The sequence below is a fragment of the Chrysochloris asiatica genome, unplaced genomic scaffold (assembly GCF_000296735.1).
Source record: "Chrysochloris asiatica unplaced genomic scaffold, ChrAsi1.0 scaffold00034, whole genome shotgun sequence".
In the NCBI taxonomy this organism is placed as follows: Eukaryota; Metazoa; Chordata; class Mammalia; order Afrosoricida; family Chrysochloridae; genus Chrysochloris; species Chrysochloris asiatica.
This window is the reverse complement of record NW_006408552.1, coordinates 275,365-296,303: the sequence shown is the minus strand read 5'-3', so window position 1 is coordinate 296,303 and position 20,939 is coordinate 275,365. Positions and strand designations below refer to the sequence as shown.

The window sequence follows — 20,939 nt, the reverse complement described above, 5'->3', positions numbered from 1 at the left end:
ACACACACACACGTTTAGGTGGAGGGAAGTAGGAGCCTACTTCTTGTCACTTTCTTGTAGTTATTGTACAGTTAGTTCCTCAGAATAAAAATTTGATTGGTAAGTTCTGATCCGTCCCAATCTTCCTGTATCAGACACCAAGTGGAGGTTAACCTGTACATCCCTTCTGGTTTCCATCCCAGATCCAGAGGCCAGAAGGCCTGTTTACAGTGCCGTCACTTGGGGACACTCAGATGCGAATGACATAGGCATCGCTGTGGCTTAGGTGTCGTACCCATTTGTGGGGATTGGCATTGCCACACGGTCTGAAAGCAAGCCTGAGGAAGCGAACCTGGAGGCCGGAACACGTGTGCCGGGGAAGTTCAAAGGAGAGGCTGGCAGGGCCCAGTCCTAATGGAGGAGCCGAGGAGGAAGGTCCATGGCCAGGGGGCCCAGAGACACCCGGGACATCCATCTGTGAGGAGCAGAGGTGGGAAGGAGGGACTGAAGGGAGCAGAGCAGCCAGGGGCCAGGTAGGAACGTTGCAGCAACTGCATCAGGAGGGATGGGCCAGAGGCCAAAGATGACGGTTGGGGAGAAGATACCTGGAAAAGGCCCGAGAGCTGAGAGCCTCCTTGTACTCGAGGTAGGTCCCAGCGAAGGGCTCCTTCCCCCAGCTCGGCCTTCTGATCTGGGCTGCTCAGCTCCTGAGACAGACTGGAGAGGAAAGGTGAGGGGCAGGCCAGTTGTCCTTCAGAGCCCACCTCCCTGGTCTGGCATGCACACTAACCTGACCACCCCTCGTGGCAGGGGAAGGTACAGCCTGACATTGAGAGCTTGGCTGCAAAGAGGAAATAATGAAGAAGTCAGCCCCAGAAAGTAGTGTCCCCATCCTTAATGTCACAACTGGAGCTTAGCGCAGATGTCTTCCTTTAGCTAACTGAAGGCACACAGCCAGATCCAACACTTACCTCTTGGAAGGTAGATCACATCGTAACTTCAGATAAACCTGAAGCCTGGGTGAAAGGGTAAAATACCATTATTTAGGACATGTTTGACGGCGTCTTAGTGTCCCCACCCAGACCTCCATGAATGACGTGTAATTGTGCCTAAGGAGAGAAGGGGCTGAAATCCAGCCCAACTCCCAACAGCTACCTCAATAAGGGGAATGGTCGTACCTGCTTGAGCCCTGGTCCCACTGCACAGAGGGAAAGAGCCGGAAGGGGAGAGGCGAGGGGAGGTCATCTGAGAGTTGGTACCTCATCACGGTAAGCTGAAATCAGAGAACAGAGATCTATTGGGTCTCCTCACCTGAACTGTCTCCCACGGTGGACAGGATATACTGAGCTACCTATGCTCACCTCCCCTTGAGGGGGCTGCAAACGGAGGATTCGATGAGACTCAAACTCATCCAGATGTACAGAACTGTGAAATGAGACTTCATCAACCCGAATTCCTGGCCCGTAACCTGCAAAAAGAGCAAGACCCGTCTCCTAAACCATGTTTTAAGACAGAAGAGCAGGGAGGGTCTAACACAACCACCTGCTCTTACCCTATTCTAAGATAACCCAATCTCTCAGTAGAACATCTTTGGTAGTGCCCATCCCAGGAGTCCTGGTGTAGCGCTGTAGGATAAGTACTCAACCACAAGGTCGGTTTGAACTGGAGGTTGACAGTTCAAACCCACCAGTTGTTTCTTAGAAGCCCTATACAGGGTCGCTATGAGTTGGAACTGACTCAGAGGAATTTAACAACACACCAGATGATAAACAGCTACTTTCTCCTTACCTCTCAGTTCTGACTTTCCTACACAAAATTCTTCCGTCAAGCCAATACACATCTCTGTCAGAAAAGAACATCAGGAAAGTAACCAAGCAACACCAATACAAACCAAGGCGCCTATCGACCCAGTGCTGCGTCCAGCCTACAAATTCCTCACCAGAGCCGTTAGGAAGAAAGCTTTTGAGTCGGATCTCTCCCTGCACATCCACCTTCAGTAGTGAGCCCTGAGAATGACAGGGAGGTTAATGCCCAGAACTGTGACTACCCCACAGGTTTCCATAGATCCTCTGTCCTCAGCTCCAGGGCTGGGGATCCACTTACATTAGATGCTATCAGTACAGACAATCTCTCCACCACATCCAAGAACACTTCATTCTTTTGACTCTGAGAAAGAAAGGAGACTTGGGTGTTTGGAGGCTGAATTGCCTATATTTTAATATATGGAGGCAAGGAAGGACTGACTATGGTAGCTGAGTCTAGGGTCCTGGGGGTGAGGGGACACCCAAGTGTAAGGGAAGTGGAAAGATATGCCTGGATCTTGGGCTCTTGAGTCCCAGAAAAAACTGGGAGAGTCTGGCACTATAGCTTGGGCCCCTTACCTGGTCAGAGCGGCTGGAGAGGATGGGGCGGCTGGCTGCGCTGCTGGGGGCCACTTTGCTCTGTTGTGTTTCAGCCCCAAACTGTAAAACACCCAAAGCAATCAACCCTCAATTTGATACTCCTAACCAATCTTCCTCCTCCATAATGATCCTCTTCCCCCTTCACTGACCAAGCCAACACTGCTGAGGTCAAATAGACTGAAGGGCTTGCTGACCACAGCTTCGGTCTGGATGAAGTTCCTCAGCACCTCCATGGATGTAGTCTGTACATAGCCATAGTCCTATTAGTAAAGGAAGGGAGGGAATGGGTAATAAGAAGAAAGGAACTACCCCTCCTAACCGGATCCCATGGCAGAAAACCCCAAACCAAACTCACTGCCACCAAGTTGATTGCAACTTATATAGTGGCCCCTCTCCAAGGTTTCCAAGACTCAATCTTTACAGAAATAGAAATAGAAAGTCTCGTTTTTCTATTGTGGAGCAGTTGATAGGCTTGAACTGCCAACCTCACGGCTAGCAGTCTAGTGCTTGTTCCGTGGCACCACCAGAGTTCCTGGGTGGCTATTACCAGGGGAACAGGACAAGTGAGGGAAAGCCTTTGAGCTTACCAACACCTCATCCAGTAGTTCATAGACAAGCGCCACATTGCGGGAGATGGTGCCCTCACCCAGGGAGCCACAATAGTCACCCAGGAGGGTGGCTAACCTGAGGAAACAACGAGTGTCATAATCTCCCCTCAAAGCCCCACTCCCAGGTGTCCAGCCCCAGCCTCCTCACCGGAAGAGCAGTTCTAGGAGGCTGAAAGGAGAAATGTTTTCTGAAGTGGTGGCCACCAAATAGAGGCCGCTGTGTCTGATGTGGATAAAATGACGGTCATCGTGGTGCTGAAGAAGAGGCAAGAAAAGAGCCAGTGATTAAGACCTGAGTCATAGCCCTTAACAGCAGTGTGATTTGGGGTGAATATGAACCCCCTTCCAAGCCCCCAGCATCCTAAAGTGTTAACGGTGTTAACCAAAATTCTGAAGACTGAAGCACAAGGTACTCTACCTGGTATACAGTTAGCACTTAATAAACTTTGTTAAATGCCGACGAGTTGGTTCAGACCCATAGCGACCCTGTACAGGGTTTTTTGAGGAGCGGCTGGTGAGCTTGAACTGCAGACCTTCAGTTCAAACCGGCTTTGCAGTCCAGCGCATCACCCACTGTGCCATACCACCTCGGTTAATATTATTTGGGAGAATGTTCTCCCCAAACGTAAGCTTTCAGGGAAACAGCCCTGGGAGAGACGAGGCGCCCACCGGTCCCCACCATCCCTACCGCCCTCCCACGGGTGGTTACCATGACAACTGGAGACTGGTCTCCTGGCAGTCCCGTCAGCTTCCGGTAGAAGAGCTCGGCCACATCCCGGCCACCGCTGTCCCCTCGTACTGACCAGGTGGAAGGACAGTTAAGAAACCGGTGATACAGGCTGGCTCGGGGACACTACTCCCACCCAGCCCCGCCAGCCCCTGCCCCGGGTCAAGGATACGGTCTTTGTAGATGAGCGGGTCCCCCTTGGAGGACAGAATGAAGAACTGGGAAATCATGGCCGTTCTGGAGAGTAGTCAAGGTGACAACGCTGCGAAAACTGGGTCCTCTCCGCACTGCGGCCTCGGAACAACAGGAGGAGTGAGGGTCGGTCCTTTAGGAATGACTCCTCCGGCCGCGCCAGCCGGGACCGTGGGGGTACTGCGCCCTCCCCACCCGGCTCGGCCTTCCCACCCGCCCCTCCGGCCCCCCTCCCCACGCCCCAGGCTGCGCCGGTGATTGGCCGAAGCATGGGACAAGGACGGCGACGGACCGTGCTCTCCGATTGGCCCGCATGGGGCGGCGCCGGTCACGTGGGGAGCAGACGTTTCGCGCCAATTTCGGTTGCTCCGCCGCAGTCTACCGCGCGGGAGTTCTTTGCTTCTGGCAGCGCGAGCCCCTCGGTCAGCTAACTGCTGCCGCGCGCACTCGGCAGCAATGGCACATAAGGACTACGCGCTCGAGAAAGGTGTGGGTCTGCAAGCTTGCAGGGGGATTCTGCACAGGAATTCGGGTTAACACCCACGGGTTTCGGGGAGCCGGACTCAGGGGCGCGCAAGGCCAGGGAAACGGTCGGGAGTAGGCTGGGCTCGGGCAGACAGAGTCTGGGAGGCGCACGGGAGCCTTGGGGTCGCAGAAGGTAAGGCTGGGTTCGGGGTGATTGTAGGGGGCGGGCAGCCTGGCTGGAGGCACCTGAGGGAAGGCCACTCCCAAGAGTGAGCGGGGATCCTTGAGACCGTGTCTGAGGGGCTTTGGAGCCTTATGGATGGAGGGGCCTGGGTTTGCTTCCCGGCCCCCACATTAGAAACTCAGGATTTCCCGCGTTCTACCGAAGCGCGCCGGGGTCCCGGAGGCGGGAAGGCTGGGGCCGCTGCGCGCCGGGATTGGCTGTCGTGGGGCCCCTAGCAGCGGAAATGAAGGCAGGGCGGAAGTTGCGCGAGGCGGCAGGAGGGAGTGCCGTGTGTAAACAGTGTCCTTCCGCGCCGTTGCGTCGGCGCGCGCCTCGGAGGTTGGGGCGTGGGTGGGATTAGGGGTTAGCGAGAGGAGCTGGAGGTGCGGGAGCGGGTGGCCTTCGGCGCGCTGGCCAATCGCCGGCGGGCTCCCGCCCTGGGCGGAGGAATCCCGGGGGCTGTGAGGCGGCTGGCTTCTGGGCCCATGTGCTTCTTTGTTTACTAAGAGCGGAAGCAGTGGCGGGGAGCGGGCCTAGTGCCGTGATTCCCGAGGAGCCCGAGCTTTACTAAATCGAGAGAAACGAAGAAATATGGGTGGAAGAAGCGCTGAGAGCCGACAGACCTGAATCGCGAGTGTGGCAGGCAATTGGGGAAGGGTGCTGAGGGTTTCCCTCTGGGGACGGTGTAGGATCCTACTCAAAACGACTAGGGCCCCTTATTCTCTGCTTACAATGGGCACGTGGAAAGGAGTTAGGTCCGGTGTGGGAAGAATTGTGTATATTTCTTTAAGTCCTTACTAATTTGTAGATTCTCTTTTAAATGAAAGTGGGTTTCTTAGGTTTCCTGCAAAGGTATGGGAGAGAAAAGGAAGGCAGTTGGTGATGATTTTACATTTACGTTGTAGATAAGGTTAAGAAGTTCTTGCAAGAGTTTTACCAAGATGAGGAATCTGGGAAGAAGCAGTTTAAGTACGGGAACCAGTTGGTAAGTCTAAGATTAGATGAAGGAAATGAGGTGGTTACTTTAAGGGGTTGGTTCAAAAAGGTGGCCTAGTTCCTGCCAACAAGTAGATTTGTCTGTAATGGACACAGCATAGCAATTAATGCTTGTGAAGTGAATATAATAGCTGTACTGTTAATAGAGCTCTGGTGTTGCTGTGTGTAGGGTAAGCACTGGACTAGTAACTGCAGGGTCGACAATTCAAACCCACCAGCTGCTCTCAGGAACCCTGTGCAGAATCATTCTGAGTCTAAACTGACTCAAGGGCACACAACAGCACTTAATAACTAAGGTGTTTTTGCAAGTTGAGGGGCTGTGTTTGTTGTAAGAGGTGTGACTCTGCCTGCCTCCTCTCCTGCGCATGGCCAGAATTGCTCAGTGCTTATAGTGATTGATTGCACTCAAGGTGAATTTGGCTCTGAAATATTGCTGTTTCTCCCTACCCCAGGTTCAGCTGGCTCATCGGGAACAAGTGGCACTGTACGTGGACCTGGATGATGTCGCGGAGGATGACCCTGAGTTGGTGGACTCGATTTGTGAGAATGCCAAGCGCTATGCGAGGCTTTTTGCCGATGCTGTACACGAGTTGCTGCCTCAGTACAAGGAGAGGGAGGTGAGCCATTAGAGAGCAGTGCTGGGTGTTGGGCTAAGACCTCTAACGAGAAACTTCTCAGATAGATAGTGCTGCTTTGAGCTGGCCGGAGGCGAGGTGATGGCTGGGGCTCTATGTGCTCCCTTCTTCTCCATTCTGTTGCTCATTTTCGTGTCTTTATTTTGCTTGTGGTAACAACCATGTCCAAAGTTGCCAGGGCTATAAATCTCTATGGGAGCGGAAAGCCTCATCTTTCTCCCTCAAAGCCACTGGTGTGTTGAAACATCTGACCTTGCAGTTAATAGTCCAACAAGTAACCCACTATATTACCAAGGCTGCTACTTTTGTCTGTAGGTAGTGAATAAAGACATCCTAGATGTTTACATTGAACATCGACTAATGATGGAACAGCGGAGCCGGGACCCTGGAGCTGCTCGCAGCCCCCAGAACCAGTACCCTCTGGAACTTATGCGCAGATTGTGAGTGGCCTCTGGGGGAGGATGTGGGAGGTTGTCCTCCAGAACCTTGCTAATGACCTTTTTTGTTTTGTTTCAGTGAGTTGTACTTTCAGGGCCCAAGCAGTAACAAGCCTCGTGTGATTCGGGAAGTACGGGCTGACTCAGTGGGGAAGTTGGTAACGGTGCGTGGAATTGTCACCCGTGTTTCTGAAGTTAAACCCAGGATGGTGGTGGCCACTTACACTTGTGATCAGTGTGGGGCAGAGACCTACCAACCGGTAAGCACGAAGCAAGAAACAGATCAGTAGTTAACTGTGCTAGTGGTCTAAGAATGTCTTGCCCATTGATGTATATCTGTGTTTTTTTTCTGTTTATTATAATGTGTAATACTATGTGTGTTTATTTTCATTCTTTTCTTGATATGTAGGGGTCTTAGCATCCATTTTGTTACCCTGGCACTTGTCACTGTTGATCCAGGATGGTGAAAGGTGCTGCTCTAGACAGGTCCATGATAACTCAAGTAACTGACTATAAAGGACTCTTTTTCCTTGATTGTGTTTTTTTTTTCCCCCCTTGTGACATTTTAGATCCAGTCTCCAACTTTCATGCCCCTGATCATGTGTCCAAGTCAGGAGTGCCAAACCAACCGCTCTGGAGGGCGACTGTATCTGCAGACTCGTGGCTCCAAATTCATCAAATTCCAGGAGATGAAGTTACAGGAACATGTGAGTGGTTTGGGGTGGGTGGAGAGTCTGCTCAATCCCTGTACTCACTTGTGGGGTGGGGTAACAAAAGAGCAAAACTGAAGCCAGAGTAGTCACCTAGAGCAGGAGGCGGGAGGTTTAACCTCAGCTGGAACTGGTTTCTGGCTCCTCGTACAGGCTTATCTGAGGCAGGCTAGTTTAAGAACCACATGAGTGGAACATCTAGGGAGGTGAAGGAGTATCCTAAGTGTTTATGTCGTCCTTTTCTGTGTACCCTTTCCTTCCCCAGAGTGACCAAGTTCCTGTGGGCAACATTCCCCGGAGCATCACAGTGTTGGTAGAAGGAGAGAACACAAGGCTCACCCAGCCTGGAGACCACATCAGTGTCACTGGTATATTCTTGCCAATTCTGCGTACTGGCTTCCGACAGGTGGTACAGGTAAGTAAGGGCGTTTGAAGTTAAGATTTCCTTTCATCTCTCTTGCATTCACTCTTCCCTTTAACCCCTCCCCCCATCCAAAGAAAATTACCAATAGGAAAACACCAGATATAAAGGGGTTTTGTCAGGAATTTTTTTAGGGTATCAGATGGGTAGGCATGGTAAAAGGGTTTCATCCATGTTCTAGCATTTTCTTGTCCCAGGGTCTTCTCTCAGAGACTTACTTGGAAGCCCACCGGATTGTGAAGATGAATAAGAGTGAGGATGATGAAGCTGGGGCTATGGAGCTAAGCAAGGAGGAGCTGAGGCAGATTGCAGGTAAAGAGAATAAGGGGAGAACTTGTTTCTTCTGAGCCCCCTTTTATTCCCCTAATGAAGAACCTTAATTCTCCTGTAGAGGAGGATTTCTATGAAAAGTTGGCTGCTTCCATCGCTCCGGAGATATATGGGCATGAAGATGTGAAGAAGGCACTTTTGCTCCTGTTGGTGGGAGGTGTGGACCAGTCTCCTCGAGGCATGAAGATAAGAGGTAAAACGCATCGAGAAATGAGGGGAGGGGGAGAGGTTCAAGGTGAATGAAGTCATATGGAGGCCATAAATTAGGGAGCTAGCTGGTGCGTTGGCTTTGTGGATTTAGAGCCTAGTGGGCAGGAGGAGAGGTGGATCTCAAAAGCATCTTTCTCTATTGGACAAGCTGCCTTGAGAGACCGATCACTTGGGGGTCTTCCTTTATTCCAGGGAATATCAACATCTGCCTGATGGGGGATCCTGGTGTGGCCAAGTCTCAGCTCCTGTCTTACATTGATCGCTTGGCCCCCAGAAGTAAGTACTCTGACCCAGGGTGGGGTGCACATAAAGCCACGGTGTTGTTCTGTCCCAGGGGGCACTGGAAAGCAGGGATTGGGTATAAAACAGGCATTGAGGTGGTTTGGTGGCAGGGACAGGGAGCTGTTGCCATTGCTGGCATTCCCATGGGTCTCCAACTGCCTCAGGTCCCCCTGTAGCGGGTAAAGGCAGGTCCAGTGCAGATCTCAACTGACTGTCCCTTGTGTCCTTTGTTCTATTCCTTGCTCCCATTTGCTGAACACATCAGGCCAGTACACAACAGGCCGGGGCTCCTCCGGAGTGGGCCTGACAGCAGCTGTGCTGCGAGACTCTGTGACTGGTGAGCTGACCTTGGAGGGTGGGGCCCTCGTGCTGGCTGACCAGGGCGTGTGCTGCATCGATGAGTTTGACAAGATGGCCGAGGCTGACCGCACAGCCATCCACGAGGTCATGGAGCAGCAAACTATATCCATTGCCAAGGCAGGCATTCTCACCACACTCAATGCCCGCTGCTCCATCCTGGCTGCTGCCAATCCTGCCTATGGGCGCTATAACCCTCGCCGGAGCTTGGAGCAGAACATACAACTTCCTGCTGCACTCCTCTCCCGGTTCGACCTCCTCTGGCTGATCCAGGACCGGCCTGACCGAGATAATGATCTCCGGTGAATGAAACTGCACACCCAGGAGACATGCCTTACTCTAGTACTCTGTAGGGGGAGCGGAACCAGTCCAAGTCTGCCCCGGGATCTCCAGCAGGGCTCAGTCCTTAGTTCTTAGGAAACAGTGGGTCCAGAATGAAATCCTGAGGATTTGGGGTGAATGTTTGTCCCTGCACACTGGAGGAATAGTTAAGGTCAGGGTATGTAGCTCCAAGAGTCACTGCTTCCCTCTGCCTACACAGGTTGGCCCAGCATATCACCTACGTGCACCAGCACAGTCGGCAGCCCCCAGCACAGTTTGAACCTTTGGATATGAAGCTTATGAGGTAGGATGACTGTGTACTGACTGGCTTCTCATTCTTGGTTCAAACCCACCACCCACTCTTTGTTTGGAGACCCTATTCAGGGTAGCTAAGGCATGGAATTGATACGGGGGCATTTAACAGTAGTTTGAAAAGGAGCTCTGGTGGCACCATGGGTTAGGCATTGTGATGCTGAGTGAAAGGTCAGTGGTTTGAACATACCAGCCCAGTCCACAAGAGATTCTGCTTCTGAAAGATGTGCAGCCTCAGAACGCCACTGGAGCAGTTCTGCCGTCTTTCCGTGCGGCTTTTCTACTGTTTGAAAGAAGCTGTGGTAGCGCAGTGGTTAAGTGCTTGGGTGCCAACTGGAAATTTGACAGTTCAAAACAGCTGCTCCATAAGATAGATGTGACACTCCTTTAGTAATGATTTATAGCCCTGGAAACCCACCCCACGGGACAGTTAAGATTCTGTCCAGTTGAATTCACTGAGTTGGATTTACATTTCTCAAAGAAATCCATCTATTTATTTGTTTCTCCTATTGAAAAATCTCTCCCCATTAAATAAGAGTTTTCTTTGAGCGGAGAAAACAAACTCAAGTATTCAACCCCATCTCCCCCTTTTGCTTTCCCATGCACCCTTTCCCCGCAGACGTTACATAGCTATGTGCCGTGACAAGCAGCCCACAGTGCCAGAGTCTCTGGCTGACTACATCACAGCTGCCTATGTAGAGATGAGGCGAGAGGCTTGGGCTAGTAAGGATGCCACCTATACTTCAGCCCGGACCCTGCTGGCCATTCTGCGACTTTCTACTGCTTTGGTGAGTGCCCCGTCCCCCATCCCTTTGACTGGACTTAATACCTCAGTCTACCTTCATAAGGTTAACTCTCTGCTTGCCTCCTCCCTCCCACTCAGGCCCTGCCGGGGCTAAAGTGCTGACAGTGCAGATAGTGGTCCTCTCCGTGCTACCGCACTGTGGGTACTTGCTGCTCCGGTAGGGCATGCACAGCATCCACGGAGGGAAAGGCGACCTCCCTGCTTCCAACCTTACGGAGGGTGTGGGTGGGGTTCATTGCACTTCTGTGTCCTAAGATTCTGTGCTATAAACTATACTTCATTTGTGTCCTCCCATCTTGGACTTCCGTCCTGGGGGCTCCAAAGTGCTGTTCGTGCAGGTAGTGTGATTACCTGACCTACTGCTGAGCTAGCACTTCCCGAGCCCCTGGGACACAGCCTCTCCGCCAGTCACCCGCCTTCTCTGCAGAGCTCCTTCACAGGACAGCTGAACACCGGGACTGGCCAGTGTTGAAAGGCGGAGACTTGGGCAATTGCTGGACGCTGCCCTGGGCATTGCACTTGTCTCGGTCTGACAGTGCCGGCCCAACACTGCAGATGTTTGGGGTGATACAGGGATGGGGCTCTCTAATAAGCAATGGAGGTTGCTTGACTTCCCTTGAAGCTGGAACAAGGATTTCCCTGCCTTTGTTCCACTCCCCTCTATCCTGCCTTCCTCTTAGGCACGACTACGAATGGTAGACACTGTGGAGAAAGAGGATGTGAATGAAGCCATAAGGCTAATGGAGATGTCAAAAGACTCACTTCTAGGCGACAAGGGGCAAACAGCTAGGTGAGTCCTTTCATGAAGGACCTTTTGGTCACTTTGGCTTTCTTGAGCAAATCTGGTTTCTGTATAGAGATGTCTGAGACGTGGATCTCAGAATTCTAACATTGGCCCATCACACTGTGGATGTTGGTGGTCCCTGTATATGTCCTACCCTAATACTAATACACCTGCCCTTGTTTCCTTTAGGACCCAGAGACCAGCAGATGTGATCTTTGCTACTGTCCGTGAGTTGGTCTCAGGGGGCCAAAGTGTCCGGTTTTCCGAGGCAGAACAGCGTTGCATATCCCGGGGCTTCACACCTGCGCAGTTTCAGGCGGCGCTTGATGAGTATGAGCAACTAAATGTCTGGCAGGTCAACACCGCCCGGACCCGCATCACGTTTGTCTAATTCCCGCTGTCTGGAGACACTGAGCTCTGGCCTGCATGCCTCGCTCACCGCTGCACTTAACTCTTTTCCTCCTTTTGCTAATAAAAGTGTTTGCAAATCACCACCTTCTAATCTGGGCCGCCTGTTAAAACGAGGCTTTGTGAGTTTTCTAGATTCATACCTGGTTCCCTTTTGAACCATCAGTTCAAAACTCATCAGCCACTCCTAAGAAAACCTATACAGGCTCGCTACATGGGCTGCATGCAGCCTGTCTCCAGTTTTTAACTCTTTAGTGTTATTTTAGTGTCCTGCTCTGTGCCAGTCACTGTCAGACTCCAGAACAGCCAGTGGGAAGGAAACCCAGTAATGAGGTGTCCACTAAACATCTCATTACTCCATGGTATAGGAAATGTAGGAGGCACTGAGATTCCCTGGAGTAGTCAATGGCATGTAAAAGTGGGGTTATCCACCAACAGTAATCATAGCCACCTTCATCTTTTAGAATACTATCTCCTCTCCAAACAGCAGTACCTCTTCTTCATAGCATGTACAGCAAGCAGTATAGAGAACACTCAATGTCAGCAATAAAGAAATAGCCCCTTTTGGTACTCTATAATATCCACAAGGATCCAGGCTTTGAGTTGTCACTAATAGTTTAATGTATGGGCAACCTCCATTGTTAGGTGCCATCGAGTCGTTGTCGACTCAGCAACCCTGTGTACAACAGAACAAAACACTGCCCAGTCCTGGGCCAGCCTCACAACTGTTGCCATTGATGCTGCCACTTTGCCGCTGGGGGGCCTTCCTCTTTTCCTCTGACCCTCCACCTTACCAAACATACCCTCCATACCATTATGGAAAACACATGAATTAATAAACTTGGGAAATTTGTTATCACATTTACAGGGTTGACCTATGTACGCTGATGTTACAGGTGACTCAAGGCAGAACAGATCTCACTTGGGTGGGAGCAGGCAGTTTTTAGCTCAATAATAAATGTCCGATCAATCATGGGTCACTTCCAGCGGCAGTGAGCTCCCATCATTGAAGGTTGTCAAGAACTGATAAGGGATTCATGCCTCTAATCAAGAGTGGGAATGAAAGGCCTTGTTTAAAATCCAAGCTGAGAAACCCGTGTGTGCCTAAAGAGAGGACACAGCCAGTGGAAGGGATGCTGAGGGGCTGCTCCCTTTATTAATGACACAGCTTCCTCCTCCCCTTTGGGGTAGTTCCCTGACACCTGCATAGCATCCTTCCAGTGCCCTCTCAGAAGAAGAGCCCCCGCATTCTCCTGCCAATGCCTTGTCGATCATAGAGGACGTTGAACTTGTTCACGAACTGGTTCATGGTGTTGCATGTTTTGGTGATGGTGCCAAGGTAGGCCATAAGCCCCACATCGTTACATTGCTGGGAGAGAAGACAAAAAACCAGTTCCCCAGGGGTTCATGCAGAAACACCAGCAAAAAGCCCCCTCTCCCTGTCCTGGGTCGTACACTCACATCATAAAAGTCTGTCTTGAACTTGTCTGTGCTGAGTACAGGAAGGCAGTGACACAGAGCATAGGCTTCCCTCAGTATCTCGTGGTTAAAGGGGACCTCTCCTAGAAGCACAAAAACAGCTGCATTAACCTGAAGGTTGCCATCTTCCTTGGGAAGGGCAGGTGCAAGTGCCAGGAAGAGTCTTACCTGCCTCAGAGGCCTTTACGTACTCCAAGATGAGCTTGACTCGGCTGTGCAGCATCTTGATGGCGCTGTGCTGTGCTATCAGGTGTTCGGCCACTGCAGGGATAGGGACAGATGGAGGTCAAAGCATGTGACTTTCCCCTTACCCCTATTTGCAAGGAAGCTCCTCCAGACTCCAGTACCAGTGGAGTTCTCGCCGCTGCCTGTGGCTGTCATTCGGGCCACGTGGTCCACACCAATGCGTTCAGCTTCCTCTGTGGCCAGAGTGTAGGTTAGCTCAGCAAACAGCATTGTGGCCTGCGGAGCAGAGTACCCCACGTAGAGGGTCAAAAGCAAGAAGTGGGCCAACAGCAGGATCTGAGGGTTATGGGTAGGATATTACCTCTCCATTGATAATATCGATGACAGATTCAAACACACTGACAGGAAGCTGTAAAGAAGACATAAGAGAATAGTTTAACATGAACTGTGCCAGAAGTGGGCTCATTCCATTTTCCCCAAGGACCTAGTGCAGTTGAGAGGAACCCTTTGCATATGCGGGAAATGATTAGCCAAAGTCACACAGCTGCAGAGTGGAGCTCTCCAATAAAGAAGTAATGTCATGCAATATCCGAAGGTTGTTAACTGCTGCTGAGTCGGTTCTGACCCATAGCGACCCTGTATAGAGTTTCCGAAGAGCAGCTGGTGAGCTTGAATCGCCGACCTTGCAGTTCAGCCGGCTTTGCAGTCTGGCGCATTAGCCCACAGCGCCACTCCAGGATGATTATAAAAGACAAATGACTAAAAGTGGGCACAGGGCCACTGTTACTCACATCTGTATGCTTGGTCATAGGGTTCAACTTGAGAAAGAGGGGACTCTCAATTATCTCACACACCTGGAAGAGAAGGAAAGCCAATGTCCTCTCTCTCTTATCCTCCATTCTCTGCCCAGGCATGCACATATGAGCACGTACCTGCTTATGGACGTGGATGTCGGAGGGGTCAGGCGGCCCCCCTGTGGTATACCAACCCAGAAACTCCAGCTCCTTAAAAACCTGTTTAACTGGGAAGTAAGGAGTCAAAGTACATAGTATTTCTTTAAAAGAACCATTCTTCATTTGAAGCTCCTACTGTACTTTCATCATCTGTTCCCCTCTTCCTCCAAGTCCTGGCTCAGTTTAGAATAATAACTTTATCAGGCTTCTCTCTTCCTTTACTTTGTGGGGAAGGGAGGTAGCATACCCGAACATGCCCTTTTTTCTGAGCTCTTTTCAACTATTCTCACCTTACCTATCCTGCTCTCATTCTCTCAGTATTTCTTCCTAACCTTGCCATGTCCTCCCGCACCGTTAGCTTTCACTTCCATTCCTCTCCCCCACTTCTATTCCCCTCTCACACTGCTCCTCCTTGGTGTAATAATATTCCTTGTCGATGATAATCTTCTCTTCCACCGTGTGCGACAGCAGTTCAAAGGAGTTCATCACCTCGATATTTCGGCCCTCCTGCTTCCCGATCAGAGCCCCGATCACTGGGGAAGGAGACACAGGTTAAGATGGGTTCTAATCGGACAGCTCTGTAGTATGTCACTTCGGACAAATTTAATACTTTTTCCGGTTTTTTGTTTGTTTGCTTGTTTTCACTATTGCCTTTTATTAAGTCTCTAGAAATCTTAACACGGAACATCTGAAAGTGATTACATTCGAAAATGACCAAATAAACCCAGAAAGTGTTCAGCATAAAGAATCCCAAACTCTGCCCGAGATCAGTATGAACTAGTCCAGCGGCGATCTGGGGGAGCTAGGAGCGAGGCTGGAGGACCCTGCCCCACTCACCCTGCACAGGCCGCCCCTCCTGGGAGCGCATGCGGATCCAGTGGTCTGAGATGTTGAGAATGACGAGGGGGTGAAGGGCGACGGAAACACTCCCCGTCACCCCGGAGGCCATCACGCTGGGGACGACTACGAATGGAGAGAAAGACACTGTCTTGAATCCGAGTCCCACGTTCTTCCCTGGAGATGGGAGCGGGGTCCGGCGGACCCCGGGCCCTGCATCCCTCCTGCGAGTTATCCCAGGTAAAGATGTTCTCCTGACTTCTCGTCGGAGTCCAGAAAGATCTTACTGCAAAAGCTGTCCCCACTGGGCCCGTTACCTGATGCATCCACCTCCATCCCGGTGCTCCCTCCAGTGCCGTTCGCAGCAGCCGCCGCCGCCGCCATTTTCCTCGCGCCCGCCAGCCTTGGCCCCGCCCCCTCATCTCAGCTTCCGTACGAACCGACGGCGCATGCTCAGAGAGTCAGCCGAGCTGTCGATCCGGCGGTCCGCAATTGACCTTCTCTCGCGGTCGTTGTGGACCGTGTGGACAGTCCGCGGTGTGCTGAAAGCAGGAGGGCCTTACAATCCCGGAGCCCGACAGATTTTCATAGACCCTGGCCCTGCCTCTCGCCAGCGGGTGACCTTGAGTAAAAAATTCAGATAAGAATGCCTGATTCTTAGATTGTTACAGAATGTATGAAATGCCCTATATTTGCCCTCAGGATACGATCCAAACCCCAAGCCACGGCTGCAAGATCCGAAGTGATCTGATCCCTGCGTGCCGGGTTGTCCTGGCTTCCTCTACTTTCCACTACCTCTCAGTCCTGTTCCTTCCCCACGCCCACCTCACTCCACAGAAGGGAATTCGTTCAACCTCGATGACCCCGCTTGTAACTGCCACCGGCGCCTAAATCGTTTTTGAATGAATAATTTGGGATAGAACTTGGTCTTAACCGGCCCATTTTAATATCCTATCTTTCCTCCTTCCAGATACTGTTTCCACATTTTCCCCAACCTTTCCCAGCCTTCTACCACCATCTCCACTGTTGTCAAATGCCATTGAGTAGGTTCAGACTCATAGCGACCCTGTATAGGGTTTCCAAGGAGCAGCTAGTGGGCTTGAACTGCTGACCTTGTGGTTAGCGTTCCAGTACTGATCCTACAGCGTCACACCAGGAGTCCACCACCATCTCCACTAGTCTGTCAAAAACTCACCTCTGGCAAACCTAGTCCACTCCGGCCTACTCTTACGTCCAATCAAGTTTTGCACACAGCTGCCCTGTCTAACTGGCTCTTTTAATATGCACCCAAAAGTGTAAGCTCCTAGAAGGCAGGTAGAGATCCTTACAGGTACCTGTTTTGTGACCCTGTAGAGCCTAGTCTGGTCCCCAGAACAGCAGGTACCAGGAAATGTTTTCTGGTGGAAACGGTGACTTGCATGATCTCTCCATTTAGGAGACTGGAAGAAGGGACTTTGAAGGGTGCCAATCCTCAAAGGAAGGAGACAGAAATCCTACAGAAGACAGGGAGGAACAGTCTTCTGGTCAGGGGAAGTTCAGAAAGAGTTTTAAAGAGGATTTTTGCCCATCCCCCTTCTAATCACCTGTGAATAACACCCTCATCCCACAAGTGCACATGAACTGAAAGGGTTGTTGACAGAAATCAAATGTCTCACTTCTCTAGGAAAAATATTCAGGAAAAATGTTTCCCTTTTAAGAAAGGCAGAAAGCTACATTGAAGGTTAAGATAGGAATTATTCTAGTGTTAAGTTCACAACTGTGTTGTTTCATACATTGCTGTTGTTGATACTGTTGAGTCAATTTTGATACATAGCAACTTTGTACAGGGTTTCTGAGGAGCTGGTGGGTTTGAACCACTGACTTTTTGGTTCGCAGTCCAGTACTTATGCTACAGTATCACACCAAGAATCTTGTGTCGTTAATTTTGTCAAATACTTTGTCAACACTAGACAGCTCCTAAAACAATGGTTATTGTGGAACTTAGGATGACTTGAAACTAAGTCCGTTGATTACACATGCTTCAGAGGTGAGCATTTCTTAAAAGTGCATTGTGTATTTTTAAAAAACTATAAAAAATATGAACACACCTATAACAAGAAGACCACCACTTGTCTGTCAGTTTGCCATGCTGTAGTGGCTTGCATATTGCTGTGATGCTGAAAGCTATGTCTCTGGTATTTTAAATACCAGGGGAGTCACCTATGGTGGACAGTGTCTTTTATGCTGTTTAAAAAACATATTTGCAATAAAGAAGTCATTGGTTTTGCAAGATTCTATCATGTGATCTCCAGCATCATTTCTATCACCAAGGCCATATATTCCAACTACTGATCCTTCCTCTTTGTTTCCTACCTCTGCATTCTAATCGCCGGTAATGATCAATACATCTGGATTGTATGTTTGATCAATTTCAGACTGAAGAAGTTGGTGGAATTCTTCAATTTCATCATCATTGGCTTTAGTGGTTGTTGTGTAAATTTGAATAATGGTATTAACTGGTCTTCCTTGTAGGCACATGGATATTATCATATCATAGACAGCTTTGTACCTCATGGCTGCTCTTGATATGTTCTTTTTGAAGATGAATGCAACACCATTCCTCTTCAATTTGTCATTACCACCATAGTAAACCATGTGGTTGTCAGATTAAAAAATGACCAATACCAGTCCATTTCAGCTCACGAATGCCTAGGATATCGAGCTCTGATAGCGTAGTGGTTATGAACCAGGCTGCTAATCTCACAGTCAGCAGTTTGAAACTACCAGCTGTTCCGCGGGAGAAAGATGAGGATTTCTGCTCCCGTAAAGATTTACAGCCTCGGAAACCCTGTATCGGGTCGCTATGAGTTGGAACTGACACCACAGCACATAACAATAGCAACATACCCATGGACATCACTAGATAGAATACACAGAAATCAAATTGACTACATCTGTGGAAAGAGACAGTGGAAAAGCTTCATATCATCAGCCAAAACAAGGCTAGGGGCAGACTGTGAAACAGACCATTAATTGCTCATTTGTAAATTCAGGCTGAAGATGAAAATTAAAACAAGTCCATGAGAGCAAAAATATGACCTTGAGTATATCTCACTTGAATTTAGAGAACATCTGAAGAACAAATTTGAAGCATTAGCCACTAAAGACCAAAGCCCAGAAAAGTTGTGGGATAACATCAAGAACATCATACATGAAGAAAGCAAAAGGTCATTAAGAAGACAAGAGAGAAGGAAAGGACCAAAATGGATATCAGAAGAAACTTTGAAACTTGCTCTCCAGCGTAGAGATGCTAAAGCAAATGAAAGAAGTGAGAAGGTACAAGAGCCGAACAGAAAATTTCAAAAGTCAGCTCAAGAAGACAAAGTCAAATATAACAAAATGTGCAAAGACCTGGAATTAGAAAACCAAAGCAAAGAATATACTTAGCATTTCTCAAGTTGAGGGAACTGAAGAAAAGATTCAAACCTTGACTTGCGGTAGTGAAGGATTCTATGGGCAAAATACTAAATGATGAAGAAAGCATCAAAAGAAGAGGAAAGGTAACAATCTACAATAGGTTGAATGTAAAGCTAATGTTCTCCCATGTAAAATATTACATAATTCACAATTAAACATTAAAAAAGAAAGAAAAGAAACACTATATAGGGTTAAAAAAAAAAAAAGATGGAAAGAATACAGAGTCATTGTACCAAAAAGAAATTGCCTATGTTCAACCATTTCAAGAGGTAGCAAATGATCAAGAGCCAATGATCCTGAAGAAAGAAGTCCAAGGTGCATTGAAGTCATTGGCAAAGAACAAAGCACCAGGAATTGATGGAATACAAATTGAAACTTTTCAGCAAAGCGAAGCGGCACTACTGGGCCAACTGACTGGAAGAGATCCATATTTGTGCCCATTCCAAAGAGAGGTGACCCAACGGAATGCGGAAATCATTGGACAATATCACTGATAGCCCATGTGAGTTAAGTTTTACTAAATACAGAAATGGCTGCAACCATACATTGACAGAACTTCCAGAGGTTCCACCTGGTTTCAGAAGAGGATGAGGAATGAGGGCTATCATCAGATGGATCTTGGCTGAAAGCAGAGAATACCAGAAAGATGTTTACCTGTGGTTTACTGACTATGCAATGTCTTTTCAATTGTGTGGTTCATGACAAGCTATGGACAACATTGAGAAGTATGAACATTCCAGAACACTTAATTGTGCTCATCCCCAAGCACATGTGTGTCATGTGTACATAGACTAAGAGATAGTTGTTCAAACAGAACAGGTGAACACCAAATGGTTTAAAATTAGGAAAGATGTGTGCCAGAGTTGTATTCTTTCACCATACATTATTCAGTCTTTATGCTGAACAAATAATCCAAGAAGCTGGATTATATGAAGAATAACATGGTATCAGGATTGGAGAAAGGCTCATTAACAACCTTGCTTGCTGAAAGTCAAGAGGACTTAAAATACTTATTGATGAAGATCAAAGACCACAAGCCTTCAGTCTAGGTTGCACCTCAATGTAAAGAAAACAAAAATCCTCACCACTGGACCAATAAATAAAATCCACGTAAATGGAGAAAGATTGAAGTTGTCAGTGACTTCATTTTGCTTGTATCAACCATCAACATTCATGGAAGCAGCAGTCAGGAAATCAACTGACATTGTGTTCAGCAAATCTGCTGCAAAGGATCTGTTTAAAGTGTTGAGGAGCAAAGATGTCAGCTTGAAGACGAAGGTACACATGACCCAACCCATGGTATTTTCAATAACCTCATATGCATGTGAAAGCTGGACAGTGAATAAGGAAGATGGTAGAAGAATTGATGCATTTGAGTTATAGTGTTGGAGGAGAATATTGAAACTACCACGGATTTCCAAAAGAACAAACAGATCTGTGTTGGAAGAAATACAGCCAGAATGCTCCTTGGAAGCCAGGATGGCCAGAGTTCATCTTTCATACTTCAGACATATTGTCAGGAGGGACCAGTCCCTGGAGAAGGATATCATGTTTGGTAAAGTGGAGGGTCGGAGAAAAAGAGGAAGACCCCCAACGAGATGGGCTGGCACAGTGGCAGCATCGATGGACTCATATGTAGCAGTGATTGTGAGGTTGGCCCAGGGTGGGGTAGTGTTTCATTCTGTTGTGCATAGGGTTGCTATAGGTCAGTACCGACTTTATGGCACCTAACAACAACAACAACAATCCCTCATGAACATCGATGCAAAAATTCTCAACAAAATCCTAACCAATAGAATTCAACAACATAAAAAATTTTAAAAGTATGTCATGACAACCAGGAGTCAGGCTTGTAGTGTATACACTTTGGTTCGTCAATGATGCATGGAGGGGCTTGTAACCATGGCAATGAAACGATATACGATAGGATGAATGTAAAGCTAATGTTCTCCCATGTAAACGATCACATAATTCACAATAAAACATTTAATAAATAGAAAGGTTGTATCATCTGCATATCACAGTTAATTAGTTAATGAGTCTTTCTCCAATCCTGATGCCACGGTTTTCTTCATCTAATCCAACTTCTAGGATTATTCAGCATACAGATTGAATAAGAAAAAAAAAAGTACATCATGACCAAGTGGGATTCATACCAGGTATGCAAGGATGGTTAAGTATTTTTCTAATATTGTAATCAATGTAACCTACCATATAAATAAAACAAAAGAGCCCCATGGTCATATCAATTGATACAGAAAAGGCATTTGACAAAATCTAACATCCATTCCATTTAACAAAATCCAACATGGTGTTGGAGAAGAATATTAAAAGCACTAGGGAAGAACAAACAAAATGGTGGATTGGGTGGACGTGTAGCAGGGAGCTCCGCCAACAACAACACAGAATACCTGACCAAGCAGG

The 20,939-nt window shown here is 48.6% G+C and overlaps 3 protein-coding genes across 3 annotated transcripts; 1 reads left to right on the top strand and 2 right to left on the bottom strand.

The window, feature by feature from the left end:
* Nucleotides 1-209: 209 nt before the first annotated feature.
* On the bottom strand, nt 210-4,127 carry AP4M1 (adaptor-related protein complex 4, mu 1 subunit). The gene is made up of 15 exons (XM_006859623.1): nt 3,889-4,127; nt 3,699-3,787; nt 3,138-3,244; nt 2,969-3,065; nt 2,531-2,641; nt 2,361-2,441; nt 2,083-2,145; nt 1,919-1,985; nt 1,768-1,821; nt 1,341-1,447; nt 1,158-1,252; nt 951-995; nt 770-820; nt 585-696; nt 210-454 (listed from the first exon to the last, which is right to left on the bottom strand). Exons 1-15 carry the CDS (start codon nt 3,944-3,946, stop codon nt 230-232), a joined length of 1,362 nt encoding a protein of 453 aa, XP_006859685.1. The 5' UTR covers nt 3,947-4,127; the 3' UTR covers nt 210-229.
* Nucleotides 3,727-11,614, top strand: MCM7 (minichromosome maintenance complex component 7). Its single transcript, XM_006859624.1, has 15 exons — nt 3,727-4,395; nt 5,502-5,581; nt 6,045-6,209; nt 6,543-6,667; nt 6,744-6,924; nt 7,234-7,371; nt 7,640-7,789; nt 7,993-8,107; nt 8,187-8,318; nt 8,528-8,611; nt 8,883-9,276; nt 9,516-9,599; nt 10,227-10,395; nt 11,093-11,202; nt 11,386-11,614. The coding sequence occupies exons 1-15, from the start codon at nt 4,365-4,367 to the stop codon at nt 11,585-11,587; spliced, it is 2,160 nt and encodes a 719-aa protein (XP_006859686.1). The 5' UTR covers nt 3,727-4,364; the 3' UTR covers nt 11,588-11,614.
* A 1,124-nt stretch (nt 11,615-12,738) lies between these two features.
* On the bottom strand, nt 12,739-15,468 carry COPS6 (COP9 signalosome subunit 6). Its single transcript, XM_006859622.1, has 10 exons — nt 15,377-15,468; nt 15,060-15,185; nt 14,624-14,755; nt 14,202-14,290; nt 14,061-14,123; nt 13,631-13,678; nt 13,431-13,545; nt 13,252-13,344; nt 13,066-13,166; nt 12,739-12,973 (listed from the first exon to the last, which is right to left on the bottom strand). The coding sequence occupies exons 1-10, from the start codon at nt 15,441-15,443 to the stop codon at nt 12,833-12,835; spliced, it is 975 nt and encodes a 324-aa protein (XP_006859684.1). The 5' UTR covers nt 15,444-15,468; the 3' UTR covers nt 12,739-12,832.
* Nucleotides 15,469-20,939: the final 5,471 nt, after the last annotated feature.